The sequence below is a fragment of the Hylobates moloch genome, unplaced genomic scaffold (genome assembly GCF_009828535.3).
Source record: "Hylobates moloch isolate HMO894 unplaced genomic scaffold, HMol_V3 SCAFFOLD_12, whole genome shotgun sequence".
NCBI lineage: Eukaryota > Metazoa > Chordata > Mammalia > Primates > Hylobatidae > Hylobates > Hylobates moloch.
In genome coordinates, this window is record NW_026652287.1 from 94,183,984 (window position 1) to 94,205,591 (window position 21,608).

General features: G+C 41.3%; 1 protein-coding gene across 1 annotated transcript in view; it reads left to right on the top strand.

Moving 5' to 3' along the window:
- The window catches only part of PLXNC1 (plexin C1), a 117,521-nt gene that overhangs the window by 74,746 nt on the left and 21,167 nt on the right, over positions 1–21,608 (top strand). Inside the window, exons 7-12 of the mRNA XM_032170910.2 lie at positions 335–422; positions 2,716–2,818; positions 3,280–3,366; positions 13,785–13,924; positions 16,609–16,788; positions 20,066–20,153. Coding sequence (XP_032026801.1) covers positions 335–422; positions 2,716–2,818; positions 3,280–3,366; positions 13,785–13,924; positions 16,609–16,788; positions 20,066–20,153 — 686 coding nt within the window. The remainder of the gene's footprint in view (positions 1–334; positions 423–2,715; positions 2,819–3,279; positions 3,367–13,784; positions 13,925–16,608; positions 16,789–20,065; positions 20,154–21,608) is intronic.

A 21,608-nucleotide genomic window follows, 5' to 3' on the forward strand; every position in this document is an offset into this window, starting at 1 on the left:
CCTTGGCCAATTAAAAGCTGAGATAGCGATCCCTAGGAGAGTATGAGATGTAAATGAGCTGTAAAATGGCTTCTTCCTAGTGATTATCCATGGGAGGCTTGGAACTCGAGGTGGGTTCAGTCTGTTTGGAGGCTTGAGCTGTGCACTTCGGCAGCCTGATGCGAATGGCCCATGGGGAAGGAACCACATACTGATTGAAATGTTAGCAAACAGCTGGCACGCTCCCGCCCACTATGCAGAGGAGGCAAAAATATTTATCTTTTTTTGCATTTACAGCTATGCTTGACTATAGCAGGACTCCACCATAAATGACTTTTTCCCCCCTTCCCTCCAGATGTTTCAGTTGTCAACGTGATGTTCTCCTTTGGTTCTTGGAATTTATCAGACAGATTCAACTTCACCAACTGCTCATCATTAAAAGAGTAAGATTTTATTTGAAATTTGAATATTCTCTCGTTTGTCTTAATTTACTTATTTGTTTGACTCCTCGATTTCCTGAAGAACTCTTTTGTGAGACAGAACTTTCCAAAATGCCTCTTGAAGCATGGTGTAATGGGAGATAGGAGAGCCACTGAGCTAATAAGCTCCGCTCACACATTCTAGCCCTGACTAGTAAGCTGGCGCCGCGAGGGAGAGAGATCCACTGTGCTTAAGTGTTCATACCCACAGGGAAATATGTCTTCCCAGGACAGAGAGGCAGCCTTGAAGTAAGTAAAGAAGAAGGGACAAACTAGGCGTGGTGGCTCACATCTGGAATCCCAGCACTTTAGGAGGCCGAGGTGGGCAGATCACTTGAGCCCAGGAGAGTTTGAGACCAGCCTGGGCAATATAGTGAGATGCCATCGCTAAAAAAACACAAAAGTTAGCCAGGCATGGTGGTGTGTGCCTGTAGTCCCAGCTACTTGGGTGGCTGAGGTGGGAGGATCACCTGAGCCTAGGAGACGGAGGTTGCAGTGAGCCGGGTTGGCACCCTGCATTCCAGTCTGAGTGACAGAGTGAGATTGTCTCAACAAAAAGAAGAAGGAGCGCTGCTAGATTCTCTTCTGATTGGAATGGCTTTGGGAATTTGGGTGGAACGAGAAGCCTTGAGCGTAGGGGTAAAAAGTCATACTTGAGAAGGACAAGGTGAAGTCCCTTTCACCAAAAGAACATGTTCCTGCTGCCCCCCTTTTCACCATCTTTGGCCTCTTTGAGCTACATAGGCCCCTGAGTTAGTGCCAAACCTCACTCCTTGCTTCTAAAGCAGCAAGAGGACAGAGGAAATATGTTTCTCAGATGCCTGACTTTCCAACTGGAAGTTGGGATGGAGGCCTGCAGGGCATCTTGGGAGGCTGCATGAGTAGCAGTGCTGTAGATCACTCCACGGTTTGATTGACCAGCTATGTGAGCACCAAATGGGAGTTTCTTTTGGCTTGGCCTGGGAACCATGGTTTCTATGGGGAAAATGAATTTGAACTTGAAGCTGAGCTGGGAGGCTGCTCTTGAATGATTAGAACAGGAGCCCCTGGGCCTCATCTCTTCCACTGAGGCACTTTGAAAAAGATGACACAAGGCCCAGTTCAATTATCGCTAAGAAACAGAATGAATTTAAGGAGAAAAAAATACAAAAATTGCTACAGAAAGCCTCAGAAGTTCGTAAAAATAGGAAAAAAGGGGGAGAATTAAATAGAATTATATAGCTCAAAGACAGTTGAAAGATAACGTAGCTCCCCTGATGCCCACTTTAAGGCCAGATGAAAGGAACCGACTAGCTCCAGGTCCCACAACTCGGTAATTAAGAACCAGACCTCAGACCTAGGTCCCCCGCGGAGGGTGAGTGCCCTTTCCATAAGTAACTGCTTCCTGTTAGGAAACCACTTAGTACAGTAATCACACCCCGGGGGTAGAAGAAGCGTGCAAATCACAAACCCGATTCTAGCTCACTTAGGTGGCCGGATCCACGCAAAAGCCAATGTGTCTTCTCCTTCCATGGAAACTGCAGTTTCTGTAGGTCAGAATCTCAGAATGTTTCCTGATTTCTTGGAGAAGGTATAAAACAAACTGAGTCCCCCGGCCCTGCACTAGCACCCCTTGCCGGGGCTAAGTAAGGCTTCCTCTGGCCTCCCTTGGCCCTGTTTCCAGATCAGCCCCGATTTCCCTTTTTAACACTCCTTCTCATAAGTGCTTTTCAAGTCCTCCACAGTTTACCCAATCATGATAGGTGATTTGATTAGTAGAAACACAATTCTTCCTTAATTTGATTATAAAGCAAACACAGGCACCTCGTTGCCTCTGCTTGCCAGCTAACACTTTCTGTCTCACATCTTCCAGGCAGTTGGCAGTGTGACTGCTGGAGTGAGTGAGGGCTTCCTGATTTTGGAAGGCAGGGTGGGTAGAGGCGGGGAGAGAGGCCTCTCCAGAGGGACTTACCTGAGGGTAGACAAATAGCAGAACTGGATTCAGAAACAGATTCATTGGGTTCCTATTATCTACAGACCAGCAGGTGACCCAGCTTCAGGTTTCCATGGCAACACCCCTGCAGGTGCCATTCTGGCCCATCAACCTGAGGGCTTCCGAGAGCAGGGCACAAAGCCTCACAGGAATGTCTGTCCGGGGATTTTTTTTTTTTTTTTTTGTCTTCTTTTAAATGCTTGCATGCCACATCACAGAGGGAAATTCTAGGATGTGAACATTGTCCTAAAACGCAGGAATTAAGTCCGTTTTCTGTGTTGCTAGATGCCCAGCATGCGTAGAAACTGGCTGCGCGTGGTGTAAAAGTGCAAGAAGGTGTATCCACCCCTTCACAGCTTGCGACCCTTCTGATTATGAGAGAAACCAGGTAAAGTGACATTTTTGGTATTGTAAGTCTTAACCGCCGGGCATGGTGGCTTACGCCTGTAATCCGAGCATTTTGGGAGGTCGAGGCGGGTGGATCACCTGAGGTCAGGAGTTCAAGACCAGCCTGACCAACATGGCAAAACCCTGCCTCTACTAAAAATACAAAGTTAGTGGGGCGTGGTGGCGCATGCCTGTAATCCCAGCTACTCAGGAGGCTGAGGCAGGAGAATCGCTTGAACCTGGGAGGCGGAGGTTGCAGTGAGCCTAGATCGCGCCACTGCACTCCAACCTGGGTGACAGAGTGAGACTCTGTCTCAAAAAAAAAAAAAAAAAAAAAAAAAAAAAGGTTTAACCAAAAATAAATGTTTGTGACTGCCTAGTCCTACCTTCTCTTTTATGTTTGTTTTGCACACTTTGAATTTCCCACCCATCTGGATGTTGAAGGGATGTTCTCCATTCCAGGAACAGTGTCCAGTGGCTGTCGAGAAGACATCAGAAGGAGGAAGAACCAAGGAGAACAAGGGGAACAGAACCAACCAGGCTTTACAGGTCAGACCCTATTTTTGTGTGGTTGAGGGGAAAACCTCTCTTTGAATGACCATGACCACAACTCGTACTACTTTAGGTTCCTTAAAAAAAATTCTCTATTTTACTTTCTACCAAAATTCCCTTTTGTATCTTTGGTTTTTTAACCAAGTTTCACTTAATTAGCTCAATACATCAAAGGCTGGACACTCACATAAAATAAATTAAAACTCTGTAATTATGAAAAATGATGTTGCTCTGGTCGAAATAAAATTGTAAAGGTGACTTTGCAGCTCACTGGGGAAGAGCTGGAAGGAAGTTTTAGCGTTCTGTCTGAGGGCTTTCAACTTGCACCTTATATAATTGCATTTCTGGGGGTTACGTGTGTGGATGGGGGTCTGTGCAAAGTGTGCAAACTAACCTCGATTCCATTGTTTTTTTCAACTTTGTAGGGACATCTAACCAGTAGTGAACGCTGCTAAACCAGAATTGTTATAGAATGTGTATTTCTCTCGCCTTCTCACAAGCAGTTATTTATCCATGAACTTTCCGTGGAAATGCCCCTTATTTTCTTCATAGTAAATTACTAAGCCCCCATGTCAGTCATGTTTGAAAAGAGGGGACGTGACAATGTAAACATTTCTGGGCGGAACACATGGCTGTGCTTACAACTTCATTCAGTCAACAAAAGTTCATTGAGCATCTATATGCTCTATAAACACAAAAAGAGGGTAAGTCTTGCCCTCGCTAACCTTGGAGTCTAGCAGAAATAGACAAATTACAAATGATAGCTCTGGGGAGAAAAAGGCTCCATTTTCCATTTCTCTAATCTGTGGTTTTGACTTCTCCATTTGCTGCTACCTAAGGTCAAGTGCAAAGGTAAATAAGTAGCACATTTTGAGTCATTACTGAAAAGTTTATAGTAACTTCAAGTGAATTAAGTAATAGGCAGAGGGAATGTGAATCAAATGGATATGAAGTTAATTAAAGGCATTAGAAAAGCTTGATGCTCAGGTATCTCCAGACTTTAGCAGTCTTTGAGGTCTTGTTAAGTAATGGGCTCCTTTCATCATCCCATTGGTTTGGAAAACTAAGACACAGTGACAAGGACTTGGATCAGGGAGACAGTGGCTTTGTGGCTTTTTCTTTTTAATTAAACTTTGTTGTTCCAGGGTTTGTTTGTTTGTTTTTTCATTTTGATAAAATACACAAACAAAATTTACCATTTTTATTGCTTTTAAGTGTACAGTTAGTCGTGGTAAGTACATTCACATCATTGCACAATCCATCTCCAGAACAGTTTTCATCTTGCAAAACTGAAACTCTATGCTCTTTAAATAATAACTCTTCATCTCTCTTTCCCCCCAGCCCTTGGAAACCGCCATTCTAATTTTTTGTCTCTATGAATTTGACTACTCTAGATACCTCATATAAGTGAATTTGTCTTTTTGTGCTGGCTTCTTTCACTTAGCGTGATGTCCTCAAGGTTCATCTGTGTGGTAGCATGGGTCAGAATTCCCTTCTTTTCTAAGGTTGAATAATATTCCAGTATATGTATATACCATGTTTTGTTTACCATTCATCCATGGATTAATGCTTGGGTTGCTTCCACATTTTAGCTATGATGAATAATGCTACTAGGAACGTGGGTGTGCTGCTATTTCTTCGAGACCCTGCTCTCAGTTCTTTTGGTTATATGCCCAGAAGCGGAATTACTGGATTGTATTGTAACTCTCTTTTTGGTTTTTTGAAGAACCATTGTACCGTTTTCCATAGCAATAATACCATTTTGCATTCCCACCAACAGTGCACAAGGGTTCCAGTTTCACCACATCCTCACCAACACTTGTTATTTTCGATTTTGTTTGATAGTAGCCATCCTAATATGTGTCAGGTGGTATCTCACTGTGGTTTTGATTTGCAATTTCCTTGATGATTAATGATGTTGAGCATCTTTGTGTATGCTTGCTGGCCATTTGTATATCTTCTCTGGAGAAATGTCTAATCAAGTCCTTTGCCCATTTTAAAAATTGGGTTATTTTTGTTGTTGTTGAGTTGTAGGAGTTCTTTATGTATTCTGGATATGAACCCCTTATCAGATATATCATTTGCAAATATTTTCTACCATTCCGTAGGTTTCCTTTTCATTCTGTTGACTGTGCCCTATAATACACAGAGTTTTTAATTTTGATGAAGTCCAGTTCATTTATTTTTTCTTTTACTGCCCATGCTTTCGGTGTCAGATCCAATAAATCATTGCCAAATTCAATGTCATGAAACGCTCTATATTTATTTGTAAAGGTCTGTAGCACTTATATTTTGGTCTCTGATTCATTCTGAGTTCATTTTTATATATGGCATAAGAAACGGGTCTAACTTCATTCTTTCGCATGTGGATATCCAGTTTTCCCAACATCATTTGTTGAAAAAAATGTCCTTTCTCCATTGAATGGTCTTGGCACCCTCGTCGAAAATCATTTCACCATATTTGTGAGAGTGTATTTCTGGGTGTTCTTTTCTATTCTATTGGTCTATGTCTGTCTTTATGGCAGTACTGCACTGTTTGATTACTGTAGCTTTGTAAAGTAAATTTTGAAATCAGGAAATGTGAATTCTTCAACTTTGTTCTTCTTTTTCAAGATTGTTTTAGAAAATAATAAACTTTTAATTTTGAGATAATTGTAGATTCACATGTCCTTGTGAGACAATAATACTTAACATCTTTTGCCCAGTTTCCTTCAATAGTACTATCTTGCAAAACTATAGCACAACATCACAGTCAGGATATTGACGTTGACAGCAGTCAAGACACAGAACAGCTCTATCGTCACAAGGCTCCCCAGGTTGCCCTTTCACAGTCACATCCATTTCCCTCCTCCCTCCCATTCTCCGTCTCTGATGCCTGGCAACCACTGATCTCAGCTCCATTTCTATAATTTTATCATTTCAATAATTTTATATAAACGGAATCATCCAGATGTACCCTTTGGGGGACTGGCTCTTTTAACTCAACATAATTCTCTGGAAATTCATCCAAGTTCTTTTATGTATCAATAATTCATTCCTTTTTATCGCTGAGTCGTGGTCCAGGCAGCGGCTTTTTAAACTTCTTTAATTTTAAAGATAAATATCATAAAGTCACTACATCCTGGTTTCCTGCAGTGTATCTCTCTGCACCCTTTGAACTGTGTGGTTAAAAGGACTGGGGTCACCACAAGAGAAGAAGAAGGCTGAAAATAAACAAAAGCCCAGATCTGTTTTCAGTGCTTCTCTGTGGATTACCCCTCTAAGTATGGAGAAAGACATTTTGTTGATACTGACATGTTTTCTTTAAATATGTGACTCAGAGCAGAATCTCTCTTTTGTTTGATAGGGAATGGAGTGTTATTTGTCACAGGAGGGATTTCTCGTGCTCTGTCAAACACTGCTGTCTTTCATTATCAGGTGGAATGTGTAACATTCTGGTTTCCACTTTGGGCCTTCATGTTGGCCTTGAACAAAGCACCCAATGTCTTTGTGATTCTGTTTCTACCAGAGAAGTCACTCACAGCTTTGCTTCAATGCATCTGCCCACACCACATAGGTACCGAGTACTTCCTGTGTGCTAGGCACTAGGAATGGAGCAGGTACTGTCCTAGGTGTCTAGGATCCTGAACTTGAGTTGATTCTTTCTAGAGGCATTTATTGCACACCTATTAGATGCAATTATACCGATCTCCACAGATTCCATGAGGAGGATTCAAATGAATCAGGCACATCTCTGGCCATCAGTCTCAAGAATCTTATCCATGAGTACATGAGTAACAATACAAGATTTTAAAAATATTAATATAGGGAAAGTACAAGAAAGTACACAGAGAGCCTCTCTGTGCCCGGGGCTTTGTCTTAGTCCTTCCTGTTCGCTTAAACCCAGTGCCTTGAAGCTGAAAACACTTAATCAGTGTGGTTGGTTAAGTCTTTGATTGATGGATGGATTGATTGATGGAGATGGCATTTCAGCCCACCTTTGAGGATGAGAAGCATCCAGACACATGGATGCGGGTATTCGAAGCAAAGGAACCAGCATAAGCACAGTGTGGGGGTAGGAGCCAGAAGATTCCAGGACACACACTAGAGGAAACCCTAAGAAGGCACAGAGGATACAGGACATTATGAGACACAAGGTTGAAATGACCCTGGAGCCTGCATATATAGGGCCTCACATACCAGTCCTATGAGTGCTGACTTTATTCTTCAGTGGCAATGGAATGCTATTCAAGGTATCTTATTTTTTTTTTTTTTTAGTGTATGAGTTTTCTAATCCAAGGATCTGGTACTTATGAGATAGGGTCCTGGTTCAGTCCCTACTAGGCCGGTAGCCCTCACACTGTTTCAGACCCCAAGACCTACCCCTGTATCCTGACCCTGAAACGTATAGCATCATTTGCCAAGGGGGCTGAGTTACAGAAAAGTGTGACCACAATAGAGAAATGAGCTCAAAAATCTATGTATGACCTCGGAGGAGGAGTATTTCAAGCTATAAAGGCCAGTGTCTGACCGTCTGTCTGTTTCTCTCCACATATCTAGTAGTTGAAACCTTGTCAGGGACCGTTGGCCCTGTCACCCTGACCTGACAACTTCTCCTTCCATTTCTTAACATTCTCAGGTCTGGTGCCTTCACTCACTGAGACCAGAGATAGCTCCCCTCTCCTTTGTGCATTCAACGAAAGATTGTGAAGATTTATGATATGATGTCATCCTAATATTTGTTATTACCCTCAATATGCTTATCACTATAGGGCAGAAATAAAGCATACAAAGTCATATCCCCTGGCAATTTACATTCAAATGGTTCTTTCTCTTCCTTGCACCTCCTCTTCTCTTCCCCCATCACTTCTTCCCCCCCGAGATGGAGTTTCACTCTTGTTGCCCAGGGTGGAGTGCAGTGGCACAATCTCGGCTCACTGCAACCTCTGCCTCCCCAGTTCAAGTGATTCTCCTGCCTTGGCCTCCCAAGTAGCTGGGATTACAGGCACCCGCCACCATGCCCAGCTAATTTTTTCCAATTTTTAGTAAAGACAGGGTTTCACCATGTTGGCCAGGATGGTCTTGAACTCCTGACCTCAGGTGATCTGCCTGCCTCAGCCTCCCAAAGTGCTGGGATTACAGGCATGAACCACCGCACCCGGCCCCTCCATCACTTTTGACAATGCATTTTTGATCTCTCACAGGCAATCCAAATGAATGCTTTTGGGGACCTTGCCTTCAAGAATGAAACTAAATTTCACATATACCTTGCTGAGTAGCTTCTATGGGCCTAGCATAGGGCCAGGTACTATAGAATTAACTTACAATCATTCATTTATTCGTTCATTCAAAATTTGTTTGTTCAGCAACTACTATGTGCTAGACAGGCAGGCAAAGTGTGTGGCTGCATGGAGCTTACATGGTAGAACTTATAATATTTTGGAGGAAATAAGATTCATTTTCATGAAGCAGTTGCATGTGCACAACAGAAAAAGATACAAGAGAGAATGCCAGAATGTACTCAAATGAACAGTGGTAGCTAGTATTTGCTGAGCCTGTGCCATGCCCTGAGCTCAGAGTATCTAAGCCTCAAAATGGACCTATTTTCCCCATTTTATAGATAAGGAAATTTTAGCTCAGAGAGAGCAAATGGTAGGTAAGAAATATGAATCCAGGCAATCTGACTCAACAGAGTTTTAACCATTACCCTACCTTGTATGCCCTAAATTGAATATAAACATTGGTTAAACCATACTACTGATGATACTAATAAAAGTCAGTCTGGAAAGGACTCTAATATTGGCTTCTCTTGGCATTAGACTGTCAAAGCCTGCCCCCGATCCATGCCACACATGTAGGGTAGGAGCAAGACCTCCAACCTGGCCAGGATGTGGGAGGAGTGTATTAACCTCAAAGACATGGGAGAAAGGAGTGGGGCAGGGTGTGGTCAGAGGGAAGGAGTCAGACCCAGACACGGCTGGGCATCTGCTCCAAGACAGGGAGAGCAGAAGAGGCTTAGTGAGGCAACCGGGGTCCTGGGGAGAGGGGAGCAGCAAGAATCTCATGCATGAATCGAATCTTGGCCAAGGGGTGGACTTTGAGGGGCTGGGTTTAAATTGGAATCAGGGCCCTCCACTGGCTGGGAAGAGCTGTCCTCCCTGGCCCTGGAGTTTTGGTCACCCAGTCCAGGTCTGGGGAGCCACACTCAGAAGGCTCAAGTGCCAAGAGGAATAGCGGGTTGTTCAGAGGGTGGGCTTGGCAGCCAAGTCAGCCTCCTTTTAGAGTCTGCAGCTCAGAGAAGTGAGTCTTGATCTCTTCGTACAGGGCATTGGTTTGTCACCTTCTCCCTGGAAGTCTCAAGCTCTGTGTCCCGAGGCACTGCTCACTATTGGCATTTCCAGGGCCAACTGAAATCACATCTCAAGTTCCCTGGAGTTTGTACCGAGGGGCCCCCGTGAAAAGGCATTTGTCCCAGGGGCTAAGCATCAAATGGATAACCATTTTGTTCCATTTCACGCTCTGATTTTTCTTGAGTGGACCTATATTTTGCTATTTTCTTTCCATATCTCACCTCCTTTTACTCTTTCCCATTTCCACTGCTGGTTACCACTCTTACCAATTTATACATTTCATTAATATATTAGTTCCATCCTCTTCTCAGTCATTAATAAAGATGTTAAATAATCCTGAACTGAATACTCACTCCTGTAGGGCCCTACAGGACTCTTTCCTTTAATCAGTTGTGCTACCTTTCATCTATCTAATGTCCTTCGGTTTCAGATTTCCAGCTGGTTTTGAATCCATGTGACTTTTTATCTAGTCCTGTTTGAACTAATTTCACGAGTGAAAATCCGAGAGATGTTTTACTGAGTGTTGATTCAGGTCCAGGCCTACAGAGAGCTTTGCTATATTCCGATTTTTTTAAACAGATTAATAGAGTACAATTTGGCCTTAATAAACTGAGCCCTCCTAATGCACCTCTTTCCAATATTCTTTTCAATCATAGCAGTATTTTCTCCATTAATGTCATGGTAATTTGAATTGTGTTGACGTCAGACTTCACAAAAGGTACTCTTACTGTCAGAAGTAATCCTCTTAGACCTTTTGAAAGATAACTATTTCTTAGTGGTTGTGCTATTTCCAATATCCTATAATGACTTAGTTAAAAATAAAAAACAAAAAGGATCGGGTATTCTATAAATCTCCTAATTAACCAGTTTCTAATGTGCTTTCTTATACAAAACAGAGAGTGAAAACCAGAGCTCATAGTAGTTTATTAAATAAGTTCAAATTGTGCAGCCACTTAAAAATAACCCTGAAGTCTTTAAAATGTAACCTACAGGAAGTAGACTATTCTGAGGTTAATTGCTGGACAACATAGGGCTGTGATGGTTATAGTCAATGGTATTTTGATTTGAATATATAGAAATCCTTGGACATAGAGTGAGGGAGGAATCCCACAATAAGGCTGTAAGAATTTGTCTCTTTGTATTGAGCTCAGTTATGTTTTAAAATTAACTCCCTTTAAAATGTATAAGCTTATAGGGCTGGCTACTATATGCCAGGTTTTATGAATTAACTCTTGATGAAAATACATAAATTGATCTAAAATATTGAATATGTAGAACCTTTATGGGGAGATGATTCTTTGCTCTTTTGCCTGTACTGGATTTTTCTAAATCTTTATTGGCAAAAAGAAAGAATGCATTTCTAAGAATTGTTGCAACCATACAGGGCAGCCATAGAGCTGACCCTATATTTTGTTTTAAAAATGTTGTTTTATACCTGCACTATTTATTTAGGAGGGTCCTCTGGTAGCTCTTTAACCCATTTATTAAGATTAGAAGAAGCTCCACCAGCAAACAAAAGACAACTAATCTGACTCTGTTTGAAAGCAGACTGGAAGCACCCACTTTCACAAGACAGGTCAGGGCTGGATTCCATCCTAGATGGCCAAGGGAACCCTGTCTAAACAATAGGGGTTTAAAATCTTTTTGAAGTAGCAAGGCAGTCTCCACTCAGGGAAATAAAAAGTTAATAAGATGATGTGACAAGCTCTCTGATGGTGTTCGTAGAGCCATTTAAGGAGCAAAATATAACTTCCTTAAAAAATCTTTTTTACGTTAGTTGTAAGGCTCTCTTTATCCTCTGCAGAGAGTGGAGAAGTAGCATTTACTTGGCGTGTTTGAAAATTTTGCTTGAGCAGACATCAACAGTATAAATATAAGAAGCAGGAAGGACTATCTAGAAAGAAAAGAAACCTGGGAATCATAGTTGACTTGGAGGTAAATGTGAGTCTGCAGTGAGGTTTACATAAAAAAAGAAAAAAAATTCTATCTTGTTCCCTTAAGAAGCCAGTGGACTCCTCTAGAGCAGAGGTCGGCAAATGTTTTCTACAAAGAGCCAGACAGTAAATATTTTAGGCTTTGCCGGCCGTAGTATGGTCTCTGCTGCAGCTACTCCACTCGACTGCTGCAGTGCAACAGCAGCCAGAGACACTACCCAGACGAATATTTATGGGTGCTGAAATTTGAATTTCATGTGTTTTTATATGTCATGAAATATTATTCTTTTGACATTTTGTCATGGGCCATGCAAAAGCAGGTAGCAGGCAGGATCTGGCCCACAGACTATAGTTTGCCAACTCCTGATCTAGCGCACACATAGATCATGTGTCCCCCACAACATCTGGCCTAAGGACCCTGTAGGTGCTCAATAAACACTTGTTCTCTTAGCTGTCACCATGTCAGAGTGAAGAGTAAGCCTTTTGCTGTATAACACACACTTGACATTTGCAAGAGATTTATCTTGAAGGCTTTGCTAATCCCCCCATTCCAAGTACCACTCTAGCAGATAATTTCCCCCATAAAATGCAGTCAAGTATAACAGAATAATTAAAGTGACCCTTTCAGGCCCTTAGTGATTCTATAAATACAGGGCTAATGTCCTTCACAAAGTGATTAAAATAAATTCTGCTACCAAAATCAATTCTGTGTCACGTTACATCATTGCTGTGATGACATTAACGATGAATTTACCTCAATCTGCAAAACCAATCCAAAGCGCTGATGAGTGATGGGGACCACTGTGCTGTGTAGCACCTGTGTGTGCCGAGGAGCAGAATGAGAAAATGTCTGTTTCAGCAGGATGGGCAGCCCCTGTAGCCCAGCAATGCCACCCCGATGAGTGTTCCATGCACAAAGGAGCAGAGGATACTCAATTGCTTCAAGAAGCAGGTGTTAGGCAGGTGTTGGACATCACGGAGTTCTCCCAGGGGCTCAGGGGCTTCTTCCTGGACTTGGTCCTCCAAGTGGATGCACTCAGCATTTAGAATTTCACCAAATGTCATGTGATTAAGCATCTCTGGACCTTGGGGTCATTTTCAAATATCAAGACTGAGTATATTCTGTGACGGTAGAGGATATAGGGGAAAAAAAGAGTGTGAGTGTGATGTTCACTCTTGCTGAAGATCTGCTGGACTTTATATTGGGTAGAATCTTAGACTCTTATGTCCTGTTTTGGTCACCGTATTATAGAAGAATACAGACTTGCTGAAAATGGTCTATAAAAAACAGTGAAATTATCAGAATGATAGACAGTAGCATCTGTAACATAAAAGTGAAAGAAATCAGGATTGTTTTATCTTGAAAAGGGAAAATGCTATCAAATAAAGGGCTTTTTTTTTTTTTTAAGGGAGAATTTGATTAGACCTCACAAATGGAGAAGTAAGGTGGCATTCACCTATATGGTATGAAGCTAGGTAGCAAGGGACTCCAAGGGACATGTTCTTGACCTTAGGCCTGATAAAGTCTATTGAAACTGGGTAGCAAGAAGGAGGTTGTGGTGTCTGCAAACCTTGGTTGGCCACAGTGGTTTAGACATCCAACTACTTGACATTAGGTGACTGAACAGGTTGATTTCTTGAGGTTTTTCCCCCTGCAGTATCCTCCTGGATTCAAATAGCCTCACTGTAACAAAAATCTGACTGCTTTCTTGGGAATTGAATTTATCTGGAATGACATTTATTTCAGCTTAACGATGAGTCTGTCATTGGCCTATGGTCAATGGACTCTCTTTCTTTTCCTTGATTTTGCTTACATTGTGAGCCTCCAGAGGCTGTAAGGTAGTAAATATTTTCAAAACTCTAGTGATACCTCACTCTTCAGACAGAATATCAGACTCTTCAACTGTATTTTCAACTGTCTTGTGAGACGAAGACTAATTGGTTTGACCTCATGCTGTCACATGTTGAGAGACATGAATCTGCAGCAGTCTTCCTTGAATTCATTGATTTCATTAAACACTGTCTGCTTGTGTTTGCAAAATGTTGTAATTTCCCAGTGATTTCTTCAAACTGCAGCGCATAAACAGATTTTTTTTGGAGCGATGCCATTTCTTAGCTTTGATCTCCTGTTTTAATCTTTTCTTTCCAATAGGTCTTCTACATTAAGTCTATTGAGCCACAGAAAGTATCGACATTAGGGAAAAGCAACGTGATAGTAACAGGAGCAAACTTTACCCAGGCATCGAACATCACAATGATCCTGAAAGGAACCAGTACCTGTGATAAGGATGTGTGAGTCGAAATACTAATAATTTATCCTTGGTAACATCATGTTCAAACCTGTGCCAAAGGAATATCAATGTGATTATAACCTTTATATAGTCAAATTATTGCCATGCACCAAAGCAGGCCAATTAGTCAGAGTATTTGACATAATATAATTCCAACACGTAAAATAATTTTCACAACAGATCTAAAGTTCATTGTGAGAGAATCTGTTCTGTGTTATTCCCCAAAAATCTCAGTATATAGTCATTTCAGGATGTTGCCTGTTTGGGGTCTTGATTCATTTTCAGTAACAAAATCAAGTATATGGAGTAGCAAACATCATTCTTTAGGTGATGCACTTGGAAAAATAGTTGAGTACCTAGAAATTTGATGGGGAATTTTTTTGGAGCAACTCTTCCAGTGTGCCACCCAAAGTTGAAAAAACAAAACCTCTTGGATCCATTTTATGTGGACATTTTATTCTTTGTAGCCTTCTCTTTACTGGTTTGGTTTCAGCCTCCAAAAATTAAATTACTACTACATATAATGGTAGTAAAAAAGAACACACCGACATAAATATCTGATCAGTGTATCTCTTGAACGGTATTATTTCTGTCACTTCTTTCCCAAACTCATCGCATCGGTGAAACTTGGGGAAAGAATTTTCAATTTCTACCAATGTCCTTGTGCAAATGGTTACTCCCCCCTCAAAAAAAAAAAAAAGTGATGTGATAACTGCAGTTATTAAATAACACAACAGATTATTTGAGTTTTCTGCTTGTTAACTCGTATAAGTTTGGGCTAATTTGAAGTAAAAGATGTTACAGTCTACATAGAGTATAATACTAAGCTTATTTTCATCATGGAAATGCATTTAAGACAATCTGCTGAAGCGTGATGTTTTGATTTTTAACTACTAAAACAGATTTGTACAGCATTCTAATCTGCCATGCTTATTTACTGAATTTTCTGCTTTAATTTATTTTCTGCACATCACTGCCATGCCCTTCCCCTCATAGCAGTAAATTTGGAATATCTGTGATCTTGATGAGAAAAGCTGCTCATTGGTGGCTTGCCTGTGTTCTGCTATTTGCCAGAATTATCAAACACACATTAGAGGCTGTATCTATGCAACATAGGTTTTTTTGTGCTGTTTATCCTAGCTAAATACCTTATTGCAAAAATCTTTCATTTGATGTAGCGAAATCTGTGAAGTTAGACACCTGTGTATTCACTGAAAGGCAATCAACTTCATGGAAAATAAGTACTTTTTCAGAGCATTACCCTGTTTCTGACTCTTTATGTTCTCATTTTAATTCCGAATGTGTCTTGAGATACTGCGGTTATTAAATTAAATGACTAGGAGACCTTTCTGCCTGTAGCATTTCAGTAACCACATCTGTGTGTGGTGAACCCAAGTTCACAAGCAGTCAACATAATACTCAGTTAATCCTATACCTGAGCCCAGGCTGTAATCCCAAGCTCTTTTAATATGGTACTTTTAAAATGGGGAATTATTTTAAAGAGAAAAATACTAGTAGTGGAATGACCTACATTTTCACCTCTCTTCTTCTAAAATTTATAAATAAGTTTGAATTTTAATGTTCAACCACTTTGCGATAAATTTCCTAGAGCTTTGCTCTGGATATAAACCTGAAAATGTGCATCTGAGGTGGTGTAAGTACAAACTGACTCAGATGTTTTTGAATTTGCCTTATCCTAAAGGGTTAGTGATAGCATTAAAGTTAATCATCATGCACATGGCCTTTAAGTAGTAATAATAGATTCTCATGTAGCATGATTATACTGAGCATTATTCAGATACAACTGAGGCTTAGTGATTTGTGCTTTAGAGGGTCATTGTAGACACACAGAGGAAGCTGCAGGTGACAGCGGGAATGTTGGAGAAGGCTTCACTCTGACCCTGAAAGGACGCCAAGCGTCAGCTGTTGGATGTCAGGAGCACCCTGGACAGCCCCAGCTAAGTCCCAGCCTGGAGACTCCTTAGGGGGCATGTTGGCCCCAATGCTGATTGATTCTGAGACCCCTGGGTTCTTGGTTTAGGTCCCCTTTGAACAGCAGAATTTCCATCTCTGTCTGGTGCTGGGTTTTACCCTCTCAGTGCTTGACTAAGGCTTTTTTTCTTAAGCTTTTTATTATGGAAACTCAAACATATACAAGAGAGATGAGTGTGATGAACCTCTCTGTAGCCATTACCAGTTTCAAAGCCTATCAACATTCTGCCAATCTTGCTTCATCTATCTTATCTGGGGTTTTTGGGGGGGCATGATGAGAACCAAACACCATATCCTTCACTGATAATACTACAGTATCTCTCTAACAGATAAGCATAGTGCCATTATGATACTCAACAGAATTATCCATAATTCTTAATATAATGTAACCACTAGTTCATGTTCTGCTTTCTGTTAGTACTTCTTTAAGGCAATGGTTATACCTCCTTCCTTTCCCACTTCTAAGGGCAATGCAAATAAGAAAGATAAAGATGTACTAAAGAAAGAGGAACCCAGCCCCTAATAATACCCAACTTGGGTCATTGGCCCCTGATGAGTCAGTAGTTGCCTGCAGCTGTTCTGCTCCTTCATGAAGTGTTGTAGTTCAAGTGAAATTCATCTGCTGTCACCTTGGGTAATCAACTGTGCTAAGTGTCTGTGTCATGTGAGAGTTCTTTTTCTACTCCTTTCTAGGATACAGGTTAGCCATGTGCTAAATGACACCCACATGAAATTCTCTCTTCCATCAAGCCGGAAAGAAATGAAGGATGTGTGTATCCAGTTTGATGGTGGGAACTGCTCTTCTGTAGGATCCTTATCCTACATTGCTCTGCCACATTGTTCCCTTATATTTCCTGCTACCACCTGGATCAGGTACTTTCTAGATTCATAATCTTTTTCTCTCATTGTGGTTAAGGGTCATATGCCCAAAGATCATTGATTTTATTCAAGTAAATTCAGAAACAGTAGTCATTCCAAATTCCTCTCACCGAGTTCTCCTTAGGATTTACTCCTAGAAAAATGCATACCTGACAAGGCATTTGCTTCCCATGCTCATCGTGAATGCTGTGAGCACATCTTTTTCTCTTCACCATGGCTGCTGAGAAACACAGGTGAAATGTTTGCCTAGGTTTTTGATATAGATATATGACAGTCTTTCCTATGTGTCCCTCCTGCTCATGATAAAAGGCTTCTTTCTTACCTCTTTCATTTTATAGACTTTAGATACTTTAGAGTAAGCTGTTTAGAATTCTTTGGTTGAAATATTGGGAGCTATCAAAATGAAAAGCAGAATCAACATTTTCAAGGTGTTCCCTAAGGAGGAGATGGAAACCCCAAAATAAACTCTCCCAGATAAATCCAATATGTTAAGAAAAACATTTATCTTCCTAGTTGAATTTTTTTATTTATTACTATTATGTATTTTTTACATTTTCATGGGTACGTAATACTTGTACATGTTTATGGGACACGTGATGTTTTTTCTGTGATCATACAGTGAATATGTAATCATCAAATCAGGGTAATTGGAGTATCCATCACCTCAAGCATTTATCATTTCTTTCTGTTAGGAACATTCCAATTCCACTCTTCTAGCTATTTTTAAATATGCAATAAATTATTGTGAGTTATAGACACCCTACCATGCTACTGAACACTAGATCTTATTCTATCTCATTATATTTTTGTAGCTGTGAACCAACCCCTCTTTATCGCTCTCTGGCCCCGCCACACGACCCTTCCCAGCCTCTGATACCCATAATTCTACTCTCTATCTCCATTAGACCAACTTTCTCAGCTCCCACGTATGGGTGAGAACCTGCAAGATTTGTCTTTCTGTGCCTGGCTTATTTCACTTAACGTAATGTCCTGCAGTTCCATCTGTGTTGTTGCAAATGACAGGGTCTCATTCTTTTTTGTATGCTGAATAATACTCCATTGGGTATAGGTACCACATTTTCTTTATCCTCTAATCTGTTGATGGACACTCAGGTTGAGTCCCTATCTTGGTTATTGTGAAGAATGCTGTAATAAAGATTCCCCCTAGTTGAATTTAAATTCACTTTCATAATATTTTTATTCCTAAATCTCTTTAGGACTAAAATCCTAACGATATTTTCTTTGCCTGACACAGTACAAAGCTAATTTTCAAAGTACTCTCTAGGTAAACCTACAGACAAAGCTTTGTTAAAAAAAAAAAAAAAAAGAAGAAGAAGAAGAAGAATAAAAGGAGGGGAAGAGAAAGAGGAAAAAAAGTAGGGAAGAAAAAAATCACTTTTAATATTCTTACTTAAGATCAAGTGAGAGGTGGCTATATTCGTTTGCTAGGGTGGACATAAAGTGCCACAGCGTTTGTGGCTTAAACAACAGAAATTTCTTTCTCCCCAGTTCTGGAGGCTGAAATCATGGTGTTGGTAAGGTTGGTTTCTCCTGAGGCCTTACACCTTGGCTTGTAGATGGTCATCTTCTCTTTATGTCTTCACAAGGTCTTCCCTCTGTATCTCTGTCCTAATCTCCCCACTTATTTATTTATTTATTATTATTTTTTTTTTTTTGAGGCAGTCTCACTCTGTCACCCAGGCTGGAGTGCAGTGGCACGATCTTGGCTCACTGCAACCTCTGCCTCCCGGGTTCAAGTGATTCTCCTGCCTCAGCCTCTCGAGTAGCTGGGATAATCTCCGCTTTTTATAAGGACATCGGTCATGTTGGATGAGGGCCCACCCCAGTGACCTTGTTTAACCTTCCTTACCTCTTTAACCACCCAAATCTCTAAATACAGTCCCATTCTGAGGCACTGGGAGTTAGGGCTTCAACATACACATTTTATGGGGACCCAGTTCAGTCCATAATAGTAAGATAAAGAGAATTGAAATTTCAAAACCAAGGCTCTAGCATGACATCCCCCACTCTAGGACCAATTCCGTTCTCCATATAAAAGGAGACATTGATGTGGCATGCCCCATGTACCTGGTGTGTTCATCTATTGACTAGGTTAATCCTCACAACAAATTTATGAGATCTGCTATGGCTTGTCCCTTTTGCAAATGAGGGAACTAGGGGAGGAAAAGGGTTCAAACAACTCACCCCGGCCTCCCAGACAGCTGGGACTAGGAGGTTGGGCTCTGAGCCACTGCAGTATCCTGCTTTGCTATAAAGTAAGAGGCTCTCTACTGTCCTGTCACCTGCGACATTCTGAGCCTGTGTGTCTTGGCTGCTCCTGGGTCACTGTGCCTTGAGCAAGAATGTGGCTCTAAATGCTGGCCATCGGGAGAGCACACTTGGCTTGGTTTTCTAGTAATGGCTACAGACTGGCATGAGGCCAACTCAGCCCTTCCCACTGTGGCTGGAGGATTCAGAGATCAGTGTCTTCTCTCTGCCCTACACAAATTGGGTTGCTCAGGCCCACCTCCTGGTCTTGTCATCAGGGGCTCAGCTGGCTGTTGGACCTGACATACCCAGGCTCTTGTCCCCTAGAATGAGTGTCTGGTGACCTACGTGAACAGGGGTGCAAGGGCAGCCAGAGCTGTGGACAGCTGTTTCTTTCACACCCAGTGACCGCTTTGCTTATATGCACTGAGAAACGTGAAGTTATTTGGCTTGGTTTTAGAGAGATAGAGTGTAGCTGTTATTTATATGGTGTACCAAATAGGAATTTACACTTTGAATGTCATTTGTAATTTTACCTTGCCCAAAGCGTTTCCTGTCTCTCTAAATAACATACCATTGGTAGGTTAGGAGTTTGATTTTGAAAATTGTTAGATTGAAGCCTCTTTATATAGATTAAACAGTAATCAAACAAAATTCTGTTTAGTGAAACCTTTTCAAGGTACAGCTCCTGATCTGACTATATGTGGCGATATGACACAAACAAAATTCAAATTCCATCAAAGAATCTGGGCATTTTCCTAGAATTAAAATAGGATCTGACCTGAATTTTTATATTTATGCATCTTGAAACCCATGAATTTGTGGCTAGTATCCTGAAAAGATTTCTAAAATTGTCCTGTATTTGAAATTAAAATTCATTAATTTGCTCTCAGACAAAATTGGGTTTAATATTAAACATGAATAAATTGATAGCTTTGTTCATACATGCAAAATGCCTGTGTGTTAGCTATGAAACCCTTATTGTTGCTTTTATTCCTTACAGTGGCGGTCAAAATATAACCATGATGGGCAGAAATTTTGATGTAATTGACAACTTAATCATTTCACATGAATTAAAAGGAAACATAAATGTAAGTCTCCAGCTTTTTTGTAATAATAGTTGTTTTCAAGGATGGTTCTATTTTCATCACACTTTTTTTTTGTTTCTGTGACTTTGGTGTTATAAACTTTTACCTATGCTATCATATATTCTATCTGTGCTAGAATGGAAATAATAAGACCTTATCCTTGTAGCTGAGTATTTCTAGTTGCAGCAGTGAGGAAAGAGAAATGAACTTGGTACGATAAGACCTGACATTTTCTTTGTATGTGATTTGTGGCAAGTCACCCTAATGAGGCAATGCTTATGAATATGTGTGAAAATGCTTCGCGAATGGTTAAGGTGTGATATAAAGAATTGCATTTCTGTGAAGAGAAGGTGGTATTGTTCCCATTGCACAGAGAGAGTTGGGGTTCACAGAGGTTAGATGACTTGGAAAGGTCCCAGAAATCTTGTCATGTGCTTCTCTTTCTCTTCAACCCAATTTGTTCTCTACCATCTGATGTCACCTTCTCTTACCTTTCATCTCCCCACAGAAGAAATGGTAGGAGGGGTCTGGTTTCCACCCTTGCCTAATTCTCCCACCGGTGCCTCCGGATGGGGATCCTCTAGAGCAGGGCTGTCAACCTTTTGGCTTCCTTTGGCCACATTGGAAGAAGAATTGTCTTGGGCCACACATAAGATATACCAACACTAACAATAGCTAATGAGCTAAGAAATGGTTTGTGCATAATTTCTGTGATATCCACCACCACAGATAAGCAAAAAAGTCCTCACATTCACAAGGCTGGACACAGCTGCTCTAGATGGAAGCTTCTGATGCCAAGAGGGGAGATGAGGGATTTCACATACAAGTCAGGCCTCCAAGTGTACTTGCACACACTTCTAAATATCCTTCCCCATTCTTTCTTCCCCTTTTTCCCTCTCCTTGATGAGATGTGTGAGGTGGCTGCCTCTCTGGGGCCCTGCCTGACCACTTCCTGCCAAGGCTGACACACTCCCTCCTCAGGAGCAGTGTGGGTTCAGACCCAAATTCCGGGGCCCTCCTGATAGGCCATCCTTACAGCCTTGTCGTGCACACATTCACCTGCTGACACAGTTCAGAGCCACTTCCAAGCCTCACACTGTATCTGACTCCAGGCTTCATCTCCATGGTGTGAACACCTCCAGTTGAATGACTCATATAGTTTAACCCTCTGACCAGAGGCATTGCCTGAGTTTGTCAGGGACTTGTTCTCCCTCCCACTTGCTGTTCCCAAATCAAGTTGAATTTTTTGAGCACCTACTTCAGGCAAAACATTTTGCTGGGTGCAGGGACAAAAGATAAGTGAGAGAGTCATATTGCCTTCATGGAGGCAGGCAGCAAATCTACACTGGGATTGAAAGTTGAGGCTGGGTGTGGTGGCTCACGATTATAATCCCAGCACTTTGGGAGGGCAAGGCAGGAAGACTGCTTGAGGCCAGGAGTTCGAGACCAGCCTAGGCA